The 16,817-nt window shown below is 42.8% G+C and overlaps 7 protein-coding genes across 7 annotated transcripts; 4 read left to right on the forward strand and 3 right to left on the reverse strand.

Annotated features, from left to right (window-relative positions):
- Positions 1-324: 324 nt before the first annotated feature.
- Positions 325-3,555, forward strand: VTP21DRAFT_885 (uncharacterized protein; the record flags this gene model as incomplete). Its single annotated transcript, XM_069399745.1, has 3 exons — positions 325-1,195; positions 1,267-1,415; positions 1,486-3,555. 3 exons carry the CDS (start codon positions 325-327, stop codon positions 3,553-3,555), a joined length of 3,090 nt encoding a protein of 1,029 aa, XP_069251774.1.
- Positions 3,556-3,855: 300 nt separating this feature from the next.
- Positions 3,856-4,547, reverse strand: VTP21DRAFT_886 (uncharacterized protein; the record flags this gene model as incomplete). The annotated part of the gene is made up of 4 exons (XM_069399755.1): positions 3,856-3,956; positions 4,023-4,108; positions 4,171-4,351; positions 4,424-4,547. 4 exons carry the CDS (start codon positions 4,545-4,547, stop codon positions 3,856-3,858), a joined length of 492 nt encoding a protein of 163 aa, XP_069251775.1.
- Positions 4,548-5,481: 934 nt separating this feature from the next.
- VTP21DRAFT_887 (uncharacterized protein) lies at positions 5,482-6,812 on the reverse strand (the record flags this gene model as incomplete). Its single annotated transcript, XM_069399766.1, has 3 exons — positions 5,482-6,478; positions 6,544-6,650; positions 6,708-6,812. The coding sequence occupies 3 exons, from the start codon at positions 6,810-6,812 to the stop codon at positions 5,482-5,484; spliced, it is 1,209 nt and encodes a 402-aa protein (XP_069251776.1).
- Positions 6,813-6,954: 142 nt separating this feature from the next.
- On the forward strand, positions 6,955-7,252 carry VTP21DRAFT_888 (uncharacterized protein; the record flags this gene model as incomplete). The annotated part of the gene is made up of 2 exons (XM_069399777.1): positions 6,955-6,979; positions 7,041-7,252. 2 exons carry the CDS (start codon positions 6,955-6,957, stop codon positions 7,250-7,252), a joined length of 237 nt encoding a protein of 78 aa, XP_069251777.1.
- A 485-nt stretch (positions 7,253-7,737) lies between these two features.
- Positions 7,738-8,305, forward strand: VTP21DRAFT_889 (uncharacterized protein; the record flags this gene model as incomplete). The annotated part of the gene is made up of 2 exons (XM_069399788.1): positions 7,738-7,861; positions 7,947-8,305. 2 exons carry the CDS (start codon positions 7,738-7,740, stop codon positions 8,303-8,305), a joined length of 483 nt encoding a protein of 160 aa, XP_069251778.1.
- A 529-nt stretch (positions 8,306-8,834) lies between these two features.
- VTP21DRAFT_890 (uncharacterized protein) lies at positions 8,835-13,179 on the forward strand (the record flags this gene model as incomplete). The annotated part of the gene is made up of 21 exons (XM_069399800.1): positions 8,835-9,056; positions 9,121-9,228; positions 9,291-9,463; positions 9,540-9,676; positions 9,746-9,849; positions 9,913-10,073; positions 10,140-10,382; positions 10,460-10,505; positions 10,567-10,624; positions 10,696-10,754; positions 10,830-10,946; positions 11,013-11,051; positions 11,115-11,225; positions 11,289-11,378; positions 11,450-11,720; positions 11,784-11,860; positions 11,930-12,167; positions 12,231-12,322; positions 12,413-12,459; positions 12,530-12,657; positions 12,716-13,179. 21 exons carry the CDS (start codon positions 8,835-8,837, stop codon positions 13,177-13,179), a joined length of 2,985 nt encoding a protein of 994 aa, XP_069251779.1.
- Positions 13,180-14,045: 866 nt separating this feature from the next.
- Positions 14,046-14,905, reverse strand: VTP21DRAFT_891 (uncharacterized protein; the record flags this gene model as incomplete). Its single annotated transcript, XM_069399810.1, has 5 exons — positions 14,046-14,202; positions 14,279-14,347; positions 14,429-14,508; positions 14,582-14,694; positions 14,803-14,905. 5 exons carry the CDS (start codon positions 14,903-14,905, stop codon positions 14,046-14,048), a joined length of 522 nt encoding a protein of 173 aa, XP_069251780.1.
- Positions 14,906-16,817: the final 1,912 nt, after the last annotated feature.

Here is a 16,817-nt window from a genome sequence, read left to right on the forward strand (position 1 = left end):
CAGGAGGGAAAACAAATCTTCCGACCGAGCTGTTTTCCCAGACCAGAACTCAAGGCCCTTGGGAAGATGAGGCGAGGGCACGCCCTCTCGCGCTGCGGAGAGGGGGGGAACCGGCCGAAGGCCCAGAGGGACGGAGGGCCCTTAGGGTTCAGGCGATAAGCAAACCTAAGTTTTCATCGCTCGTGCGTCTCCTCTAGCCCAGAGAATTCAAACCCAGAAGGGCACTTGATAATAATTCTGCTCAAACAGAGAACTCAATTCGTCATGAATCTTGTTCGCCTCTTTCATTTTTATCCCACCTTTTACCAAGCTTAACAGGACGCTATGGACGCCGGTATCATTGCTGTTATAGTGATAATCTGTACTCTAGTTGCAACCCTGGTTCTCCTCTATACGTTATGGCGGTATAGACAACGCGGCACCCTCCAGCACATTACGACCTCCTCGGTCGCGTACGACCGTGAGAGATATGGGCATATCCTTAACTGGGACCGCCATTCCCTTTCCATCCACGGCCGTCGCACTCTGCTGTATTCAGGAGAGTTCCACTATTGGCGCCTTCCCGATCGATCCCGATGGGAATCGGTGTTGAAGAAATACAAAGCCGCCGGACTTAATTGCGTACGAATATACTTCCACTGGGGGTTCCACTCACCACGCGAGGGGGTGTATTTGTTCGACGGCAATAGGGACGTAGAATATTTGTTGAAGCTGTGTAAGGAGCTGGGACTATGGGTGCTTGCTGCACCGGGGCCGTATTTGTGTGCCGAAACGAACGCCGGCGGATTTCCCTCATGGTTAATGGCTAAGCCCAACATTCTAGTACGACATTATGCCTTTTTTCCATTTGGAAAGCGTTACGACCCGGAATTCACGCGCTACTCTTGTGAGTGGTTACAAGCAATTCTCTCTATTCTCTCCCGTCATCAGATTACTCGCGGGGGACCTGTGCTGGGGCTACAGCTGGAAAACGAGTTGTTTGAAATTTTGTTTGGGATTATCCCCTTTGGATTATGCGATGAGATGCGCGTTTTAGCCCAGTGCGCCAGGGAGTGTGAGATCGAGGTGCCACTCTTCCATAATGATGGATTTGAGAATGCCAGTTTTATAGCAAGGCCGGAGCTCGACAGGAAAAAGAGCTGGTTTTGGAGGAGAGGCTTCGGGCTGGACTGGTACGGCTTTGACAAGTACACTGGTAGTGCATTCTCTGCCTCTAAGTGACATCTACGAGGTCCATTAATCATTGTATTGCACTTTACTGAATAGTGTGGGTGCCAACGAGCGATATAAAATCACATCTTATAGGTAATGAGTTGACTCCCGATAAATGGCCCGAGTGGGATCCAAAAGTCGTGGAGCAGGGCTTTGACAAAATGGAGACAACGGTGCGGGGTTACGGATCCGCTGCGGCAGAGGTAATCCTTTTTTCACTTTGTCTTCTTGAAAACGCAGTCTCAATTCCCTCCCCCCAACCCTCCCCAATAGTCGCCCATTTTTATCCCTGAGCTTCAAGGCGGCTGGTTCAACCACTACCGGCTTCCCAACTCCTATGACGACATCTACTCCTACTACGGATCCACCTTCACGCGGCTTATCTTCGACACTGTCTCATCTCAAGGCTGCACTATGCTCTCATATTATATGGTGTATGGGGGCACCAACTGGGGCTCATTGGGCGACCCAGATGTGTACACGTCCTACGACTACTCTGCATGCGTGAGAGAATATGGCTACACGTCGGACCGAGCGGGACACCTGAGGTTGGGGATTTTGTTTGCGAGGAGTTTTAGCGAGCATTTTGCACGCACGGATCGGGTCTCGTCAAACGTTCAAACGGTTCCCAACGTCATCACAACGCAGCGAGAATCAGAGAACAAGGTCCGCTTTACTTTCCTTCGCAACTTCAATCGCTCGCGTCCTGCCCAGTTTTCTGTGCATGTGGCTCTGACGAGCGGCCTAGGAAATAAGCGAGCGCTAGAGCTGCCCTGTCATCTTCCTTACAAGCGCTCGTTCATTGCACTTGGAAACTATGTGACTTCGAACAATTTGGCACTTGTATTTTCGACGCTCCCGGTGCATGCCAGGATGCGCTCCAGAGAAAAGGTAGAGGGGATTGGAGAAGTGGAGGTTTGGATTGTGGAGGCAAATCCTAACGGTGCCATGGCATTTGAGGGAGAGGTTAATGTCGAGGGTTCAATGCAACCTAAAGTAAAGAAACAGGAGGATATTTCAATCGTCCAATTTGACAAGGAGGTCGGCTATACCCGCTTTACCACCCCGACTGGTACCCTTTACCTCCTTGGGTTGGATCATCCTTCACTAATGACCCTCCACGCACACTTTGATCCGGAGCAGATGGATGATCTCCCCCAGTTCCTCGCATGGGGAGCCCATTGCATCTATTCCACCAACAATGAGCTAGAAATAAAATACACCCCCGACCAGCACTCGCTCTCGCTCTTGACTTTCACTGCCACGCCCGCTGCCAACGACGGCAATGATGAAATCTTCTCGCCCGACCCTGAACTATCTTTTCTATACAAAAAGCGTCTCGGAAAACCACCCCTCACTATCGGAAGCGACGTGGTGCTCACCGACTGGAAAGAGCAAGTCGTCGATTTTGGCTCTATGCCCTGGACACCACTCACCTTCCACGGACACAAGCCGGTAGATAATGCCATTTCCCTGTGCTATACAAGTGGTCATTCCCTCTACCACTGCCGGTTTACTCCTAGTCCAAACAAACCGGTGAAGCTCCGCCTCAACGTAAGACACCGAGCGACAGTGTACGCCAACGGCAAACTGGTTGGCGGCCATACCACCTACTCGAGACAGTTATTCTTCGCGGGGGCGAAGATAGGGCCGGACCCCTCCTTCTGCGGGGCCACCACCTACGAACTAACCCCTTATCTTCAGGAAGGAGAGAATGACCTGTTCATTATTGTGGACTCCTTTGGCATGTCGCGTCAAGCCTTCGTGATGAATGATGCGAAGAATCCGCGCGGCTTATTGAGCGCAAAACTGACCAACGTCCAGAATGCCTTGTGGGAGGTGGCCGGGCGAGACGTGCGCAAGTTGGAGCATCCGTACAACTCCACTGGCTTCCCCGATGAGTTTGCCGAAAAGAACTGGAAGGAATGCCCAGGCTTACTCGTTGAAAAGGATAGGGTGCGTTGGTTGGAGTTTACGTTCCGACATCCTATTTCCCTTGCTGCCATCGAGGATCCTTCTCATGACGCCGAGGTCCCTCTCCGCCTCCAACTCAAGGGGAAGTTCACGGCAGTGATCTTCTTGAATGGGGTGCTGGTTGGTCGCTATTATGGGAACGGGGATGCGTCGCAGCGTGACTTTTACTTAATGGAAGGACTTGTTCAGCCGAATGGGGAAGAAAATAAAGTCCGAATCTTGGTGTACGCATGGGAGGAGGTGCGTGATCCCTTGGTGAGGATATGTGGATGGCGGGTCGAGCGGGGTAGTGGGAATTTAGCGGAGGGGAAGGAGACAAAGGGTCCCATTGACATGTTTAGTCTGAGAGTAGATAGGACGAGAATTTAAGAAGGTGCGCTTGATGGGTGTATCGGCGACTCGAGGAACACTGGAATCTTGAATGTATATAAAATAGTGTAGTGTTATCACTAATTTATTGTTATTTCACCAACAAATAAAAGAAAAAAAGGAAAAAAAAAAAACAATATATGGGATAAGAAAAAAAAACACACAGCTTCACTGCCAGTTATATATAAAAAAAATGTAAAGCAAGAAGTATCAATCAAGAATGAAACGTAAGGCAAACACTATTTGGAGTCACTTCCATCAATGAAAACTATATATATATATAAATATATGAGAATATCGTTATATATCGTAACCCACGAGGATAAAGCGATCATTGTAGCCATATATATCCGGAGTCACCAGTTGGAAGCCGATATACATGAAGGCGTGGACAAGTGTTTCTGTAGGAATTCCTCTTGTTAACCAACAAAATGGAAGCATAAAGAGGGCCACATAAGAAAACTTACTTAGCTCTTCGCCTTTCTTCTCAAGGCATACAACCACGCGACCACATTGGAGCACCTCCTCGGCAAGTTCAAGAAGGGCAACAATGCTGCACAGAAACAGGATCAGTCAGTGTTCGGTGTAGATCCACTAACAGTAGGGTAGACTTACGTGTTTTTAAACTCGTCATCGATCCACTCACCCACGAGAGGTGGGCGAATAAAAACGACGCCGGAATGTACGAATGCAGTCCAGCATTGGCCTTGTGGTGGAATGATAGTAAGAATTGTATCGACTTCATCGGCGCGTTCGCGGAAGATATCGGTGACAAAGTCGTCGTAACTTTCGGCTTCTTCCCGAGAAACACGTGGAGCAGAAGGTTAAGAACTGTGGATATGAGCAACAGCAAAGAAAAACCACTCACTGGATCCACGACGTTTGGCACACACTTTCAACCGCTCGTGAACTTGAAACATAGCCTCACACGCCGACGGCATCTCCTTATTCAAATCCTGCAGAGGTATCTCTGGTTGGGTGGTTACGATCATAACTTCGGAAAATATTGCCCACGACCACTTCACAAAAGTTGGTTCAGCAGACAGGTAGAAAAATTGTTCTCTTCCAGCTCAAAATATATATAATTTCCCAGGGGAAATCAATACGAGGAGAGAACAAATTAGATTAAAGCGAGGGAGGTGTGGAATAGTAAGGGAGACACGATAGATTTAACTCGGTTGAACAATTCGTCTATTACTACTACTATTACTACTACTACTACTCTCGATATTTGGCTTCTCGGAAGATTTGGAGTAGATGGTTGAGGAGTTAAAGAGTACGATCACAAGTCGTCGTTCCAGTGTTGTGGCTGGCTTCAGATGATAATCCTCTATTCGTCCTTGAACAAATAAAAGTCAATTTCATGTTTAAATGCAATTAGAAATGGTGAAATATTTACGAGGATTATCCAACGGTTGTGTTGGTTTTGGAGAAGACCCTTTGAAAAGGGGATGAAATTGGCAAAAGTGAAAGAGAAGATTGAACAGAGATAGATAGTTATAGGGTAATTGAAAAGATAAAAAAAATCCACGTTTTTTATCTTTTACAAAGCGCTTAAAAGGCCGTGTGTATAGAGTAGAAATGAAAAAGAAGAGCAGAGGATGAGGTAGGTGAAGGCAAAGACAGTTCGCCCAGACGCCTGATCCCTTTGAGAAGATCCTTGTGGTGTGCTGTTTTGATCACTTGTTGTCCGCGGAAGATGAAGGAATAAAAAATTGAAAAGCGGAAAAACCTCTTTATTAATGAGGTTTCTGGAGCTAGGGTTGAAACCTAAGCTAGGTTAGGTGAGAAAATCAGGCAACTTCTCGTAATGGATTTTTTTATGACAAATGATAACGAAGAAATGATCAAATTATCTACAGTGGAGAGGAAAACGAAAAAACAATACGCTTCGAAACGGAGAAAATAAAAATATAGTATAAACTTTTATACAAGGGACGAGGTAAAGATATCCTTGCTACGCAGTGTCCATCGGACCCGTTTGCTAGGAGGGAGAAATTCCAATAGCAGCTTCATTTCCCCAATATTGTTCTCACGTTTGGTTCGCTCTGAAGCTTGTATATTGGCAGTGCAATCCATACACACAACTCGCGCCATCCGCTTCTGGACCGTGTTTCCACAACAATAACAGTGCTTGGTGTAAGCCATTGTGTCGCCCAGAGAGACGGAGGACGAACGGGGAGGAGTGCCTGGTGTATTGGAATGCGCTGAGATATTCTGATGCTGAGGAGAAGAGCTAGTCACTGGAACACTTCCAGTGGATGCGCTCATTGTGGTGGAAATAGGATGGGTATGAGCGGAAGTGGAGTTTTGTCGGGACTTGGGCTTTTTAGGCATCATGGAAGAGGCAGAGCCAGGAGAGGAGTCATTACCGCCAACTCCTGCACCCGCGCTGGTCTTTGCTGATGTTGTGACAATAGCCGCCGATACAGATGTAATGGTGACATTACTGCCTGAAGCAGGTGTTCCGCTGGCAGGCTTTTTGCCATAATCGGATGGTGATTCTCTCTTGAGCCCGGGGACATATTGTGAATCCGTTCTCCCAACACTTGGTAATCCATCGCTTGGTGATAAAGGATCGCCCCCGTTCTCCGAAACAAAACCGGCATTTCCTTCTCTTCGTGCATCGCTCTCGCGACGTTTCCTCTTTCTCACTCGCTCAAGCACTGAGCCATCCTCTCCTAAATCCCTTCGCAGCATTAATCCTTCTTCGTAGAGGGCCCCTAATTCCAGTATATCAATGCGCTCCTCATCTCTGACCCACTTGAACAGGGGAGGCATTCTTCCCGTCTCCCAGTAGAGGGTTGCCATGATGACTGCCTTATCCCGCCTAAACTGATCAGCATTAGGCCCACGGAGATATGAAAGAAATGGAAGACTACGTGGATTGAATGGCTGTGACTCATTTTTCTTGACCAGAGAGCTTGTAAAAGGCAATGCGGACATTAGTGTTGCGCATAAAAAACAGGCGACTTCTCAGTTACTTACAAAGATGCATCCTCAAAATAACAGACCAAGTATTCACTCTCGTTTGGAGGTGTCACATCGTTATCCATTTTCATTTTAAAAATATCGAACTCTTCTGCCGGTACAACCTGAGAAGATCTGCTGTTAGATCAGAGAATTTCTATATGCATAATTTATAATGTTACCATGGCCGGCCACCAATATGGTGCATCTGGATCTTGTGGATCAACAAAAACCACCCTTCGTTTCGGTCGCTTTTTCTCACGCTTTATCACAGCCGATTTGTCCATGGGCTTTATGCTTTTGTGAGTTGATGAAAAGTAAAAGATCGTAGCGAAGTGCGAAAAAAATAAAATTTGGCGACGTCACGATTATTTTTACATCAATTTTTCTATGGGTCTGAAGTTTAGAATAGATCATAATTCCAAAGAAATGTCGACTCTCGCTGATCCTCACAGTAGGTTCTTTAGTAAACTTTAAATGCCCATCCATTGCTTATTCTAATGTAATACATCTAGGTGTTCTTGATAATCGCACTAAAAAGTTGCGTGAAGACTGGATCAAATCAATGGAAATCCGCATTGTGCGCGATCAGCTCAGTAAATGCTACAAAACAGAGGGAGTTAACCACTATCAAAATTGCCAACATCTTGCCCAGCTTTACATGCAAGTGCTTCGAGAAAACCGATTTGAAGGATTCCGTGTGAAGAAGCAGGATGCAGAGGAATAGGTAGTGAATCAATTTACATCCTTTGCGTATACCGTTATTTAATCTTGAATGTACTAAATATCCTCCTTTTAGTAGCGAGCAAGACATTGTGGACTCATAGAATATGGGCATAATTGAGAGGCATTTTTGGTGCGTTTTATAATATACTTATGTATTCTTCTTCACCCTTTAGACCAAATAAACTAAGTTTCAATATTTTTTCTGCATCTTTTCTTCTTCTCCTTTCGGTTGCAAAGTATCTAAATTATTTCGAATATCTAATGATACCACTGTATTCCAACTAAAAATGAGATTCCATTGTTCATTATTCATTATTATTCGACCCCAAACGTATGCTTTTTTTCATATCTCGTGGTTCCTTTAATCTAATCCCTTCCTCTTGTTCCCGTCTGTTATCTCAAAATTACTGCGCCCCAATTAATCAACGATAAATTTTCGGTCAAATCTTTTATCTCTGCTTATATTGCCCAACCATATATTTCACCATGACTACTTTGATCAACGCCAATCCAACAGTTTATATTCCTTCTAAAACTTCACAGCGTGTGAGCACAGAAGATGAGGAAAACGAAGAGGTCGAGGATCCGATCGATGCCCAAGAGATCTTCGGTAATAGGATATTTGATTTTCCAAATCTTCAATTAATATGCTTAAAGCGCCGCTCTCTAATAATTATTCCTCGTTTTTTTTTTAGATCTAATACGTTCCATTTCCGATCCGGAGCATCCTCTTACACTGGAGCAACTGAATGTCACTCAGAAGGAGCATATCCATATTTCTCCTAATCATATTCTTGTCGAATTCACCCCCACTATTCCACATTGCTCAATGGCTACCCTTATTGGGCTTTGCATTCGAGTGCGCCTACTACGGTCACTCCCGGAGCGCTTTAAAGTGGATATCAAAGTGAGGAAGTCTACGCACCAATCGGAGAATGCTGTAAATAAACAATTGAATGATAAAGAGCGAGTGGCGGCAGCTCTAGAGAACAAAAACCTTTTGGAAGTAGTGAATCAGTGCCTGGCAACTGCATCAAAGCGAGGAGTATACTAAAACAGAGGAAGCAAGGCTATATAATATATAGTAATGTTCTATTTTATCCTATTTTATTGAACAAAGAGCATTTTGGATATGCATCTCATTGTAAAATTATAACTTATTTTTGAATAAATGCTTAAATGTTTAAATAAATCTTTCTTGATTTTATTCACCATCCGAGTGTAAAGACATGAATTTCCCTGAAGGCTAACTCCATTCATCTGGTAACCCTATTATAGAGAACGAAAGATGGCCCAGTATTAGTGCCACTAGTTTGAGCGGCATAGCTTTTGCAATTAAATGCACAACTAAATAAAAGCTAAATTATCCAAGCTCGATTTGAGATCGGAAAGTCGAGCAGAGTGGAAAAAGCCGGCTCTGTTCTCTCGGTGTCGCAGCACAGGTTGAGTGACGTTTACAGTGGAGAGCAAGTAGAGAATTAAAAGTGCGCTTTAGAGTTTCTTTTTATGTTCTTTTTTCTGGCTGCGAATTCCTTCCACCCCCCTTCAACGGAAATATATGAGCTCCAACAAGTATCAAGCAGATGTATTGGATTAACGGCACAGCCAAAGCTTTCAGCGCGGCACACCGTTACATTGTCCGCCCTGAATCTCCCCCTGCCGCGATTAGTGAAGAGGGTGAACGGACAGTAGCTGCCGATGATGACGCGCCCGAATTCACTCCCGTGATCGCGTTTCAAAGGAATAGACACGGCACGCTTTTTGTTACAATAACCACCACGGAACTTCATCTGTGGTCCGCACGAGTAAATTGAATTTAGGTTTTGGTTTACTTTTCGACCTCTCTGACGCGATTGTTTTCTGTTACAGCCGACAACCGTGATCGCAAAAGTGTGCCGTAACCAGAAGTCTATCGAGGATTACGGTGAAAACCACGATATTATATGGAAACCCGACTCAACATCGGTCACCGTGGTGGTACGATATGCTAATGCTTCTCTTGTCCACGATCTGCCTCTATTAACCTTTGCCTTGAACAGACGGCCAAGGGATATCTACTTGTATACAATTGTGTAATTTTAGATGACCTCTGCTTTCATTACAATTTCTCAACGCCACACCATTACACCCCAGGTCCGGGTGAAGGTCAAGGAATTCGAGCTTGTGGGTTAAAATTTCGATTGACAATCAAGATTGATGCTGGCGTTGCATGGTTCATCTCTATACAAATACCCTCGTGGATCGGCGTAATGCCTAACCTCTTTATTTGTTCTCCTTTTTTTAATTAGTGGTACATCTACGGAAGATGCCCTCATGATTTGCACCAAATCTCCACCTGCTCTTCAAATTATTTCTTGGACCCCAGAAAAAATTCCCCCACGGACATGGCTCCTACATAGGATGAAATTTCTGCGTACGAAAACAAGTATATATACATGTGCTTGGAAAATTTGACTCCTGGTACCTTTACTGACCCTCCACTCTCTGCATTTAGCTCCAGCGACATTACAAGATATCGTGTACGATCGCTCCATGAATTTTTTCGTATGGCTTGTTTCAGACGGGCGAGCATATTTTGTACAACAAGCTAGCTCAAGAGTAAATTTAGGATATTACTAGATTTTTTTTACTTTGAATTTATTGATGGATATTCTTGATCAGGTCTCCTTATCAAGAGACAGTGTAGACCGCGCTTCGGGAGAGTGGTCGGGCTTTTGTTTCCACGGAAAAGAGGAAGAGGAAGAGGAGCTCTCGGATAAAAAACGTGGAACCTTTGTTGCCGTGAATGCACGATTCTCACTAATAGCTGTCGGAACTCAAGCGTAAATACGAACACCCTCTTCTCCACTCACTGATATGCTTAAGAGTCTCAAAACTGTTCTTTATAGGGGAGACGTGTTTATCTATTTAGTTAAAGATTATAATGGGCATGTTTTCCTCTCGCATACGCTCTCAATTCGGCAATCGATGCGCGGCGTAAGTCTTACTCCCACAGGAAAAGTGACCTCTTTGGCGTGGACATCCGATGGCTATGCAATAGCTGTCGGATGGGAGAATGGTGGCCTGTCGGTGTGGAGCGTGTACGGACGTCTCTTATCAAGTACAGTTCAGGACATCGATGACCCTCCATTGTAATGAATATAATATATCTGAAATCATCAGTATAATCAATTGAGCTTTTTATTTGAAATTTTATTTATCCTCGCAGCTCGGAAAATTTTGCCGACACCTATATGACTGGAGTGCAACAAATTGTAAGCCTTATTGCCAAATAACCTTTGTTTATAATCTTATATTTATGACGTTGTTACTTAGTGTTGGAGCCAAGGGAACCATGAATTATTTATTTTACCAATTAGACAACTGGATACTGGTAATTATATATCTCTGTTTTGTTGATTCTTGTATCTGCCATCTGAACGTACGACTTATTTCTGTTAATAGTTGGGCATTTATACTCATTGCCTTTTGCTAAGTCTACCGTTACATGTCAACATAACCATGTAAGTTCAATTGTAAAATTTGGCTCTGAAAAAAGCAATGCATGCCACTCTTACCTATATTCATCCCGAAATTAGAATAATGTCAAGCGAGGATTTTTACAGACAGAGGATTGTCTGATGATATACACTGGAGCGGAGCACCGTGATATTCATACAATAGATCCTGATGCAATAGTTTGGCGATGCATACCAGTATGAAAGTCATCAATCAGTTATAATATTGCTTTTGCTAATTGGATTGTTTCTCTCATGATTAAGATCCCCGTAATGTACATAGCAGATAATTGGCCTATTCGGGTAACTTTTTTGGCTTAGTACTTTAGTCTACAGACGATGATGTTTATTTTTTTTTCCATAAAGTACGCATGCATTAGTCCAGATGGACGCTACATTGCCGTTGCCGGCAGAAGAGGATTAGCTCATTTTAGCGTTGTATCTGGTCGCTGGAAAATGTTTGGGAATCAACAACAGGTAAACGCGGACGATTCCTTTTCCTTTCTCTTCTAGACCCGATTAACACTTTCCTCTAAAAAGGAGCGCGAGTTTTTCTGTCGCGGAGGATTGCTCTGGCATCGTCAAATTCTAATAGCAGCGTGCGAAGATGTAAAGACACGGTCACACGAGGTTAATATTCTTTCCATGTCCCAGAGCGTTTCCCTTGCACTCTGTTCCTAAACATTTTACTATCCATACAGTTGCGGCTCTATTCTCGCGAGAAAAATCTGGATAATTTCTATATGCTCCACGTCACCCCCCTCTCGCACCCCGTCGTCTTCATGAACGTGATTGGCAATTCTCTCCTTCTCTATCTGACTGATAATACTTTTTACCACTACGATATTGTGGTTGGACCCCCTGGGCGGGGGAATGCTTCGCTTGTACTACAGCAACAGCTCTCCTTTGCGGGGATCGTGCATTTCCCAGCTAGGGTACGCAGTATATCATGGTTTGAAACCAAAGCCACAGGTAGGCATAGTTCAATCTAGGTGAAGAGAAAGCGTGACATTAAATTTTATATTACATTGAAAGATGCGCCGGTTGACATTCGAAAGACAACACTAGTTATCTTGATCGACGGGAAATTGGCCATGCTACATCCACTTGAGGTATTTTCAATTATTTGTTAATCTCCTCTCCCTTATTGGTTGAATTGATACTCATTTTTGACTGTTTAGACCTCTGAAGGCGATGTCCAGTATCAACTCACACTCCTTGCTGACAGCGTCGAGTATTATTGGATCGCAAACCGTGCGATGGGTAGCCTGCAGAACTCGCTATGGGCATGTACGGGTGCTGGCATGAAGCTTTTTATGAATGTTGCATCGAGTGGACGCGCGAAGCTCGAGGCTGCAGGAGAGCCTCCGCTAACACATGCTCGAAGCGCCCAAATCGCATTAGATTTCTATCCTCTATGTACGTGTGTCTTATTTTTCTTTTGCAATCATGATAAACTCCATGTTTTCTACTTAATTTTAGCTATCCTGATGGACAAGGGAATCGTTGTTGGTGTACATCAACAAGTCATAACTCGGAATACGGAATTTGCGCTTTTTAAACTTAATATGCAGGTAATTTACTCCGTCGTTTAACACGACTAACCCTGGCATTTCAATGCGAATTAAATAATGAAAACTTTTTTTGATAATGCTTTGAATTAGACCCACTTATTCTTACATCACATATTTGAGTTCTTACTGGCCAACAAGTAGGCGAAAATCAACCCATTCCTCTCCCAGGGCGGTTTGACTAAAAGGCTAACCTTTTTCCCCATTTAGCTTTGACATGGAGACGGTACTCTTTGCTTCTTGTTTCAGCAACCTTGTGTATTTTGGGCATTCCCTCGAAATATTATTACACAACGTGTTGGATGCAGAGGCAGACAAGAAGCTCCCCCCATCACAAGGTAGTCTCGCCCCTCTCCGACTAGTTGACACTGTTTTACTCAATTTGACCTGAAATAGAAACCGTCCTCTCTCGAGTGGTTGCATTTATTAAGCGGTTTCCTCAAGCACTCGACGTCATTGTAAGCTGCGCACGGAAGACGGAGGTTGCTCTCTGGGACTATCTCTTCTCGATTGTGGGAAATCCGCGCGACTTGTTTGAGCGGTGCATGGACGATCGGCTCCTTAAAACGGCAACCTCTTACCTAATCATTCTCCACACTATGGAGCCGAATCTCGAGGTGAACGGGCAGGATACCGTGCGCCTCCTGCAAGAGGTGCTATCCGAGGGAGACTACGAGCTTGCTCAAGAGCTGGTGAGATTCCTACATTCCATCGACAGTAGCGGCCGAACCCTACGCGAAGCACTAAATAAAGTGGATTTGGGCGAAAATGGAAGTGTGGATCCCGATGGCAATGAAAATGGCGACGGTGAAGAAATTTTATTAAAGGGGATGAAAGATCTGAAAACGGATGACTCCTAAAAATGTGTGCTCGTGGAATCAGCCCATGCCCTACTGGCTTTTTTAACCCATTTTATTATTTGTATAGTAGCGTTTCTTTTTAATATTCTCACTTTTTTTTTGTTATTTTTCTCGTGATATTTTGGGGCGAAATATCCATTTTTTTTTTATTTTGGCCTTTTCAAACTATTTCTTCCAATCCATCTACCTTTTTTTTGGCTCTTTTGTTTATCTCTATTTCATTTCATTTCCTTGATAGATTTTGATTTCCTTTTCAAAGCTACTTTCCAAGCTATGTGAATTTTTTTAATTTCCCTTGTCTGTCTACAGGAAAGGACCCTATCTTCTCTGGTATAAACAGCAAAAACTCAATCTAACTTGTTGCTTTTCGGTTTAAGCTAAGTATCAACTTGTATTATAAAGTCGTTCTATCCCTTTGATCCATGAGATGGACAATGCTAATTTGCTTACTAGAGCTTGTGTCAGAGCACTCTTTACAAAAGCTCTTGGATATCGAGCTAGTGAGCTTCAGCCAGAGGAGAAATTGACTATTCCAAAACAGCTAAAACATTACAAAGGCTCAGCGAGCCATCTACAACTGTTTTTTGCATTGTCGCTTTGCTTTTTGGTGCAAAGCTCCATGGAACTTTCACCTTGTGATTTTGTAGCTTGGTAATTTTTTTTTTCGTTACTCAAACACACACTAGAATTAGCGTCGTAAGACCACGAGACATCGTTCGGGTTGATCCAATTTTTTTCGATCCAACGGAAAATAAAAAGTCAAATTATAAAAAAGAAAAACATAACGGGAAAAAAAACAAGCTGAAATGAAAATCAAATCTACAAAAAAAAAAAGAATATATATTAAAGCACAATGGATAAAGTAACTACTCTGTAGATAGGATCGGTGTTCCAAATAAAGATCCGAATGGCCGTACTCTATGCATGGCTGGAAGTTTTGCCACTAGCACGATGCACAAGGCTGTGAAGTTAATCATGAAGGTGAGAAGGTCGTAGTGTGTGTAGTGCGTGCTAAGAAGGAACCTAGGGTAATAAATGGAGTAAAGGTCAATCGCTTGGATACGAAAATCTATCTCGATACGGCCAAGGAAAAACTTACAGCACGATTGGAGTTGCTGTCAAAAATTTGCGTGCAGGTGTGAATTGTGCTTCGTTATCAATTTGCTCCCTACAGGCAGAGAAAAACGGTGGATTGATCAGACACCAGGCATTCCAATATTCACTAATGAAGGGGAGTGGAAACTCATACCAAAGCGTCAAGTCATCGTATGCACCTTGGTGGTTCTCAAATGGTACTCCCTCAACCCCGTGAAACATGATGAAACTTCCCTGTGTGTACAAATTAATATCCAAGTTAAACATTGCAGCGTTCTAATGCGGAAATAGAAAAGAGTGGACGTACCATGTTATATGCTAAATTTGTTAACGTCCAGCTTGCTTCTGGTGAGATTCCAGGAATGATACCAAAGAAGGCTTTGAGGCAGATGATAAGGATAATTGTGGTTACCCATGCGCCTGGATTCATCCATGGAATTTGTTAAGGTAAAGAGCATTAGAAGAAGAAAAGAAACAGACCGATCGATGCTCCTGGCATGGAGACGTCAAACAGCAATGTCTAATTACCTTTATAATTCACCCAGGACACGCATAGATTCACCATCGCCGAGCGATCATGATTTTTATCATATCTCTGTAACTTCTTCTCCGTTTCCACAACACTTGTCATTTCTGGATATACCAAATTATCTATCTATATCGATCTGCGTAACAAAATGGTAGTACACTCTTTGCTTGCGCACTTTTCCCCCCTGAAGAATATAGTGTAATTGAAAAAATATCAGTTGCAAGAAGCGGGGATAAATAGTTTTTTCAATAATACGATAAACAAATAGTATGAAAAGGTAGAGAGATCGCAACAGCGACGAGAGGTAAGAAGACGGGGTCAAAAATACCAGGCTACTTGGGATGTAGGATGCTAATAAAGAATATCCTGAAGAAAATCCATGAGCATCTTTCCACCTCCCACAACTGTGCCGCACATCACGTGATATAAGAGGACCTTGAAGGGCTTCAATCAATTGACAAATCGATACAAATTCGATGTAGACTTTAAGATCTTAACTAATGTATAAAGCATCGTGTCATACAGACAGCCTTGACGGACGTTGAATATTATTATCTACAAATATCATGTACAATATCAAGACAAAAAGAATTGCTCTATCAGTTCAGCAACTGTATTTGATCGCAAAGAAAACTGTAGCTCTATTGTATTGTATTCATAGATATGGAAAGTTTGCTTCTTGCTCTCCTTATCATTTAACGATAACATTTTTCTACGATTACGAAAATTCGGGTAATAGTTTTACAAAGTAGTTAGTTAAGAAAGAGTTGAAAGTCCACTGCCAAGATGACAAAGCCGAAGTATTTAGTCACGCCATACCCAAATGTCCAGGATGAAGAATAAGAAATACAATGAGCTTAAAATTTATGGGTAAAAGACTGATTGTGTTATCAATGGAATTGCTTTGAACTAGATGAATGTATAGAGGTATAAATATGGTAGATTTAGCAATTTTTTTTCGCTCTTATTCTCGGAAATGCCCATCTTCTATACTGTAGTATGCAAAAGATGAGGTACACCTTCATTACAACTTGCAAATGAGGAATTTTTTTCCAAATGACACACTTCTATACCATTTGAGAAAACTCCAAGGTGGAGATAGAACGCGAATGAAGAGCTTTCTTTTTGAGAAAAGTTTATATAATAGAATCGAGAGAGAGATCAAATGAGGGTGAGATCAGAGAGGCTAGAACTCAATAAACCTTTTAATATTTCTTATTAACTAAACGTCTTAATATAGGTGGATATTGCATGATGCCACGGGATATTTGTTCTAACCCATTGCTGGTTTATCATGTTACTTGTTTAATGTCTGACACGGAAAACGGCAAATCTTATGAAACCCTTTAGCTACTTGAACTTTCAAATCTTCTAAATTCCATTAAAATTAAATGAATGCTGTGGTATGGTTTTGAACAGATAATAGCAGGACCAGCTGCATCTTGATTGTTTGCCATCTACGCTTAAGAAAACCTTGCCATATAACTCCAGAAATTTATAATTTTAGAGAACGTAAAGTATCATTGGGCTTAACACATGACTCGTATGACCGTATTTGCTTTTCATTCTTGTCTCTGGCTACGATACTGTTTGGGCAAGTTGACAAAAGGCACCATTTCATTGTCACTATTTGATAAGAGCTGAGAAAGAATTTTTTTATAGTTTTACTCAATATGGTTTTTATTCGGTTATTACATTATTAAAAAAGAAATATTCCCATGCATAAAGCATCTACACGAGGAGGAGAGTAGGTTTGCAATTTAGCAAAGTATCCTCACCCAACATCCGCCAGCGCTAATCCTAGAAGTCCATAAGCGAGGAGTAGTTTGGTAACTGCTCGAAACTTTGTGGATACATACCTGGTATATGCGTTCAAACACATCTACATTATAGCCTTCAATCTGCAAAAGGATGAAGCTAAACGCATGCATATTTTACATCCTGTCTTTAAATATTAAGAAGAGATCACGGTCCCATATTCTTATGCGCAAAATACTAGTAAAATTTTTCGGAG

Source organism: Calcarisporiella thermophila, assembly GCF_041956535.1.
Source record: "Calcarisporiella thermophila strain CBS 279.70 unplaced genomic scaffold VTP21scaffold_10, whole genome shotgun sequence".
In the NCBI taxonomy this organism is placed as follows: Eukaryota; Fungi; Calcarisporiellomycota; class Calcarisporiellomycetes; order Calcarisporiellales; family Calcarisporiellaceae; genus Calcarisporiella; species Calcarisporiella thermophila.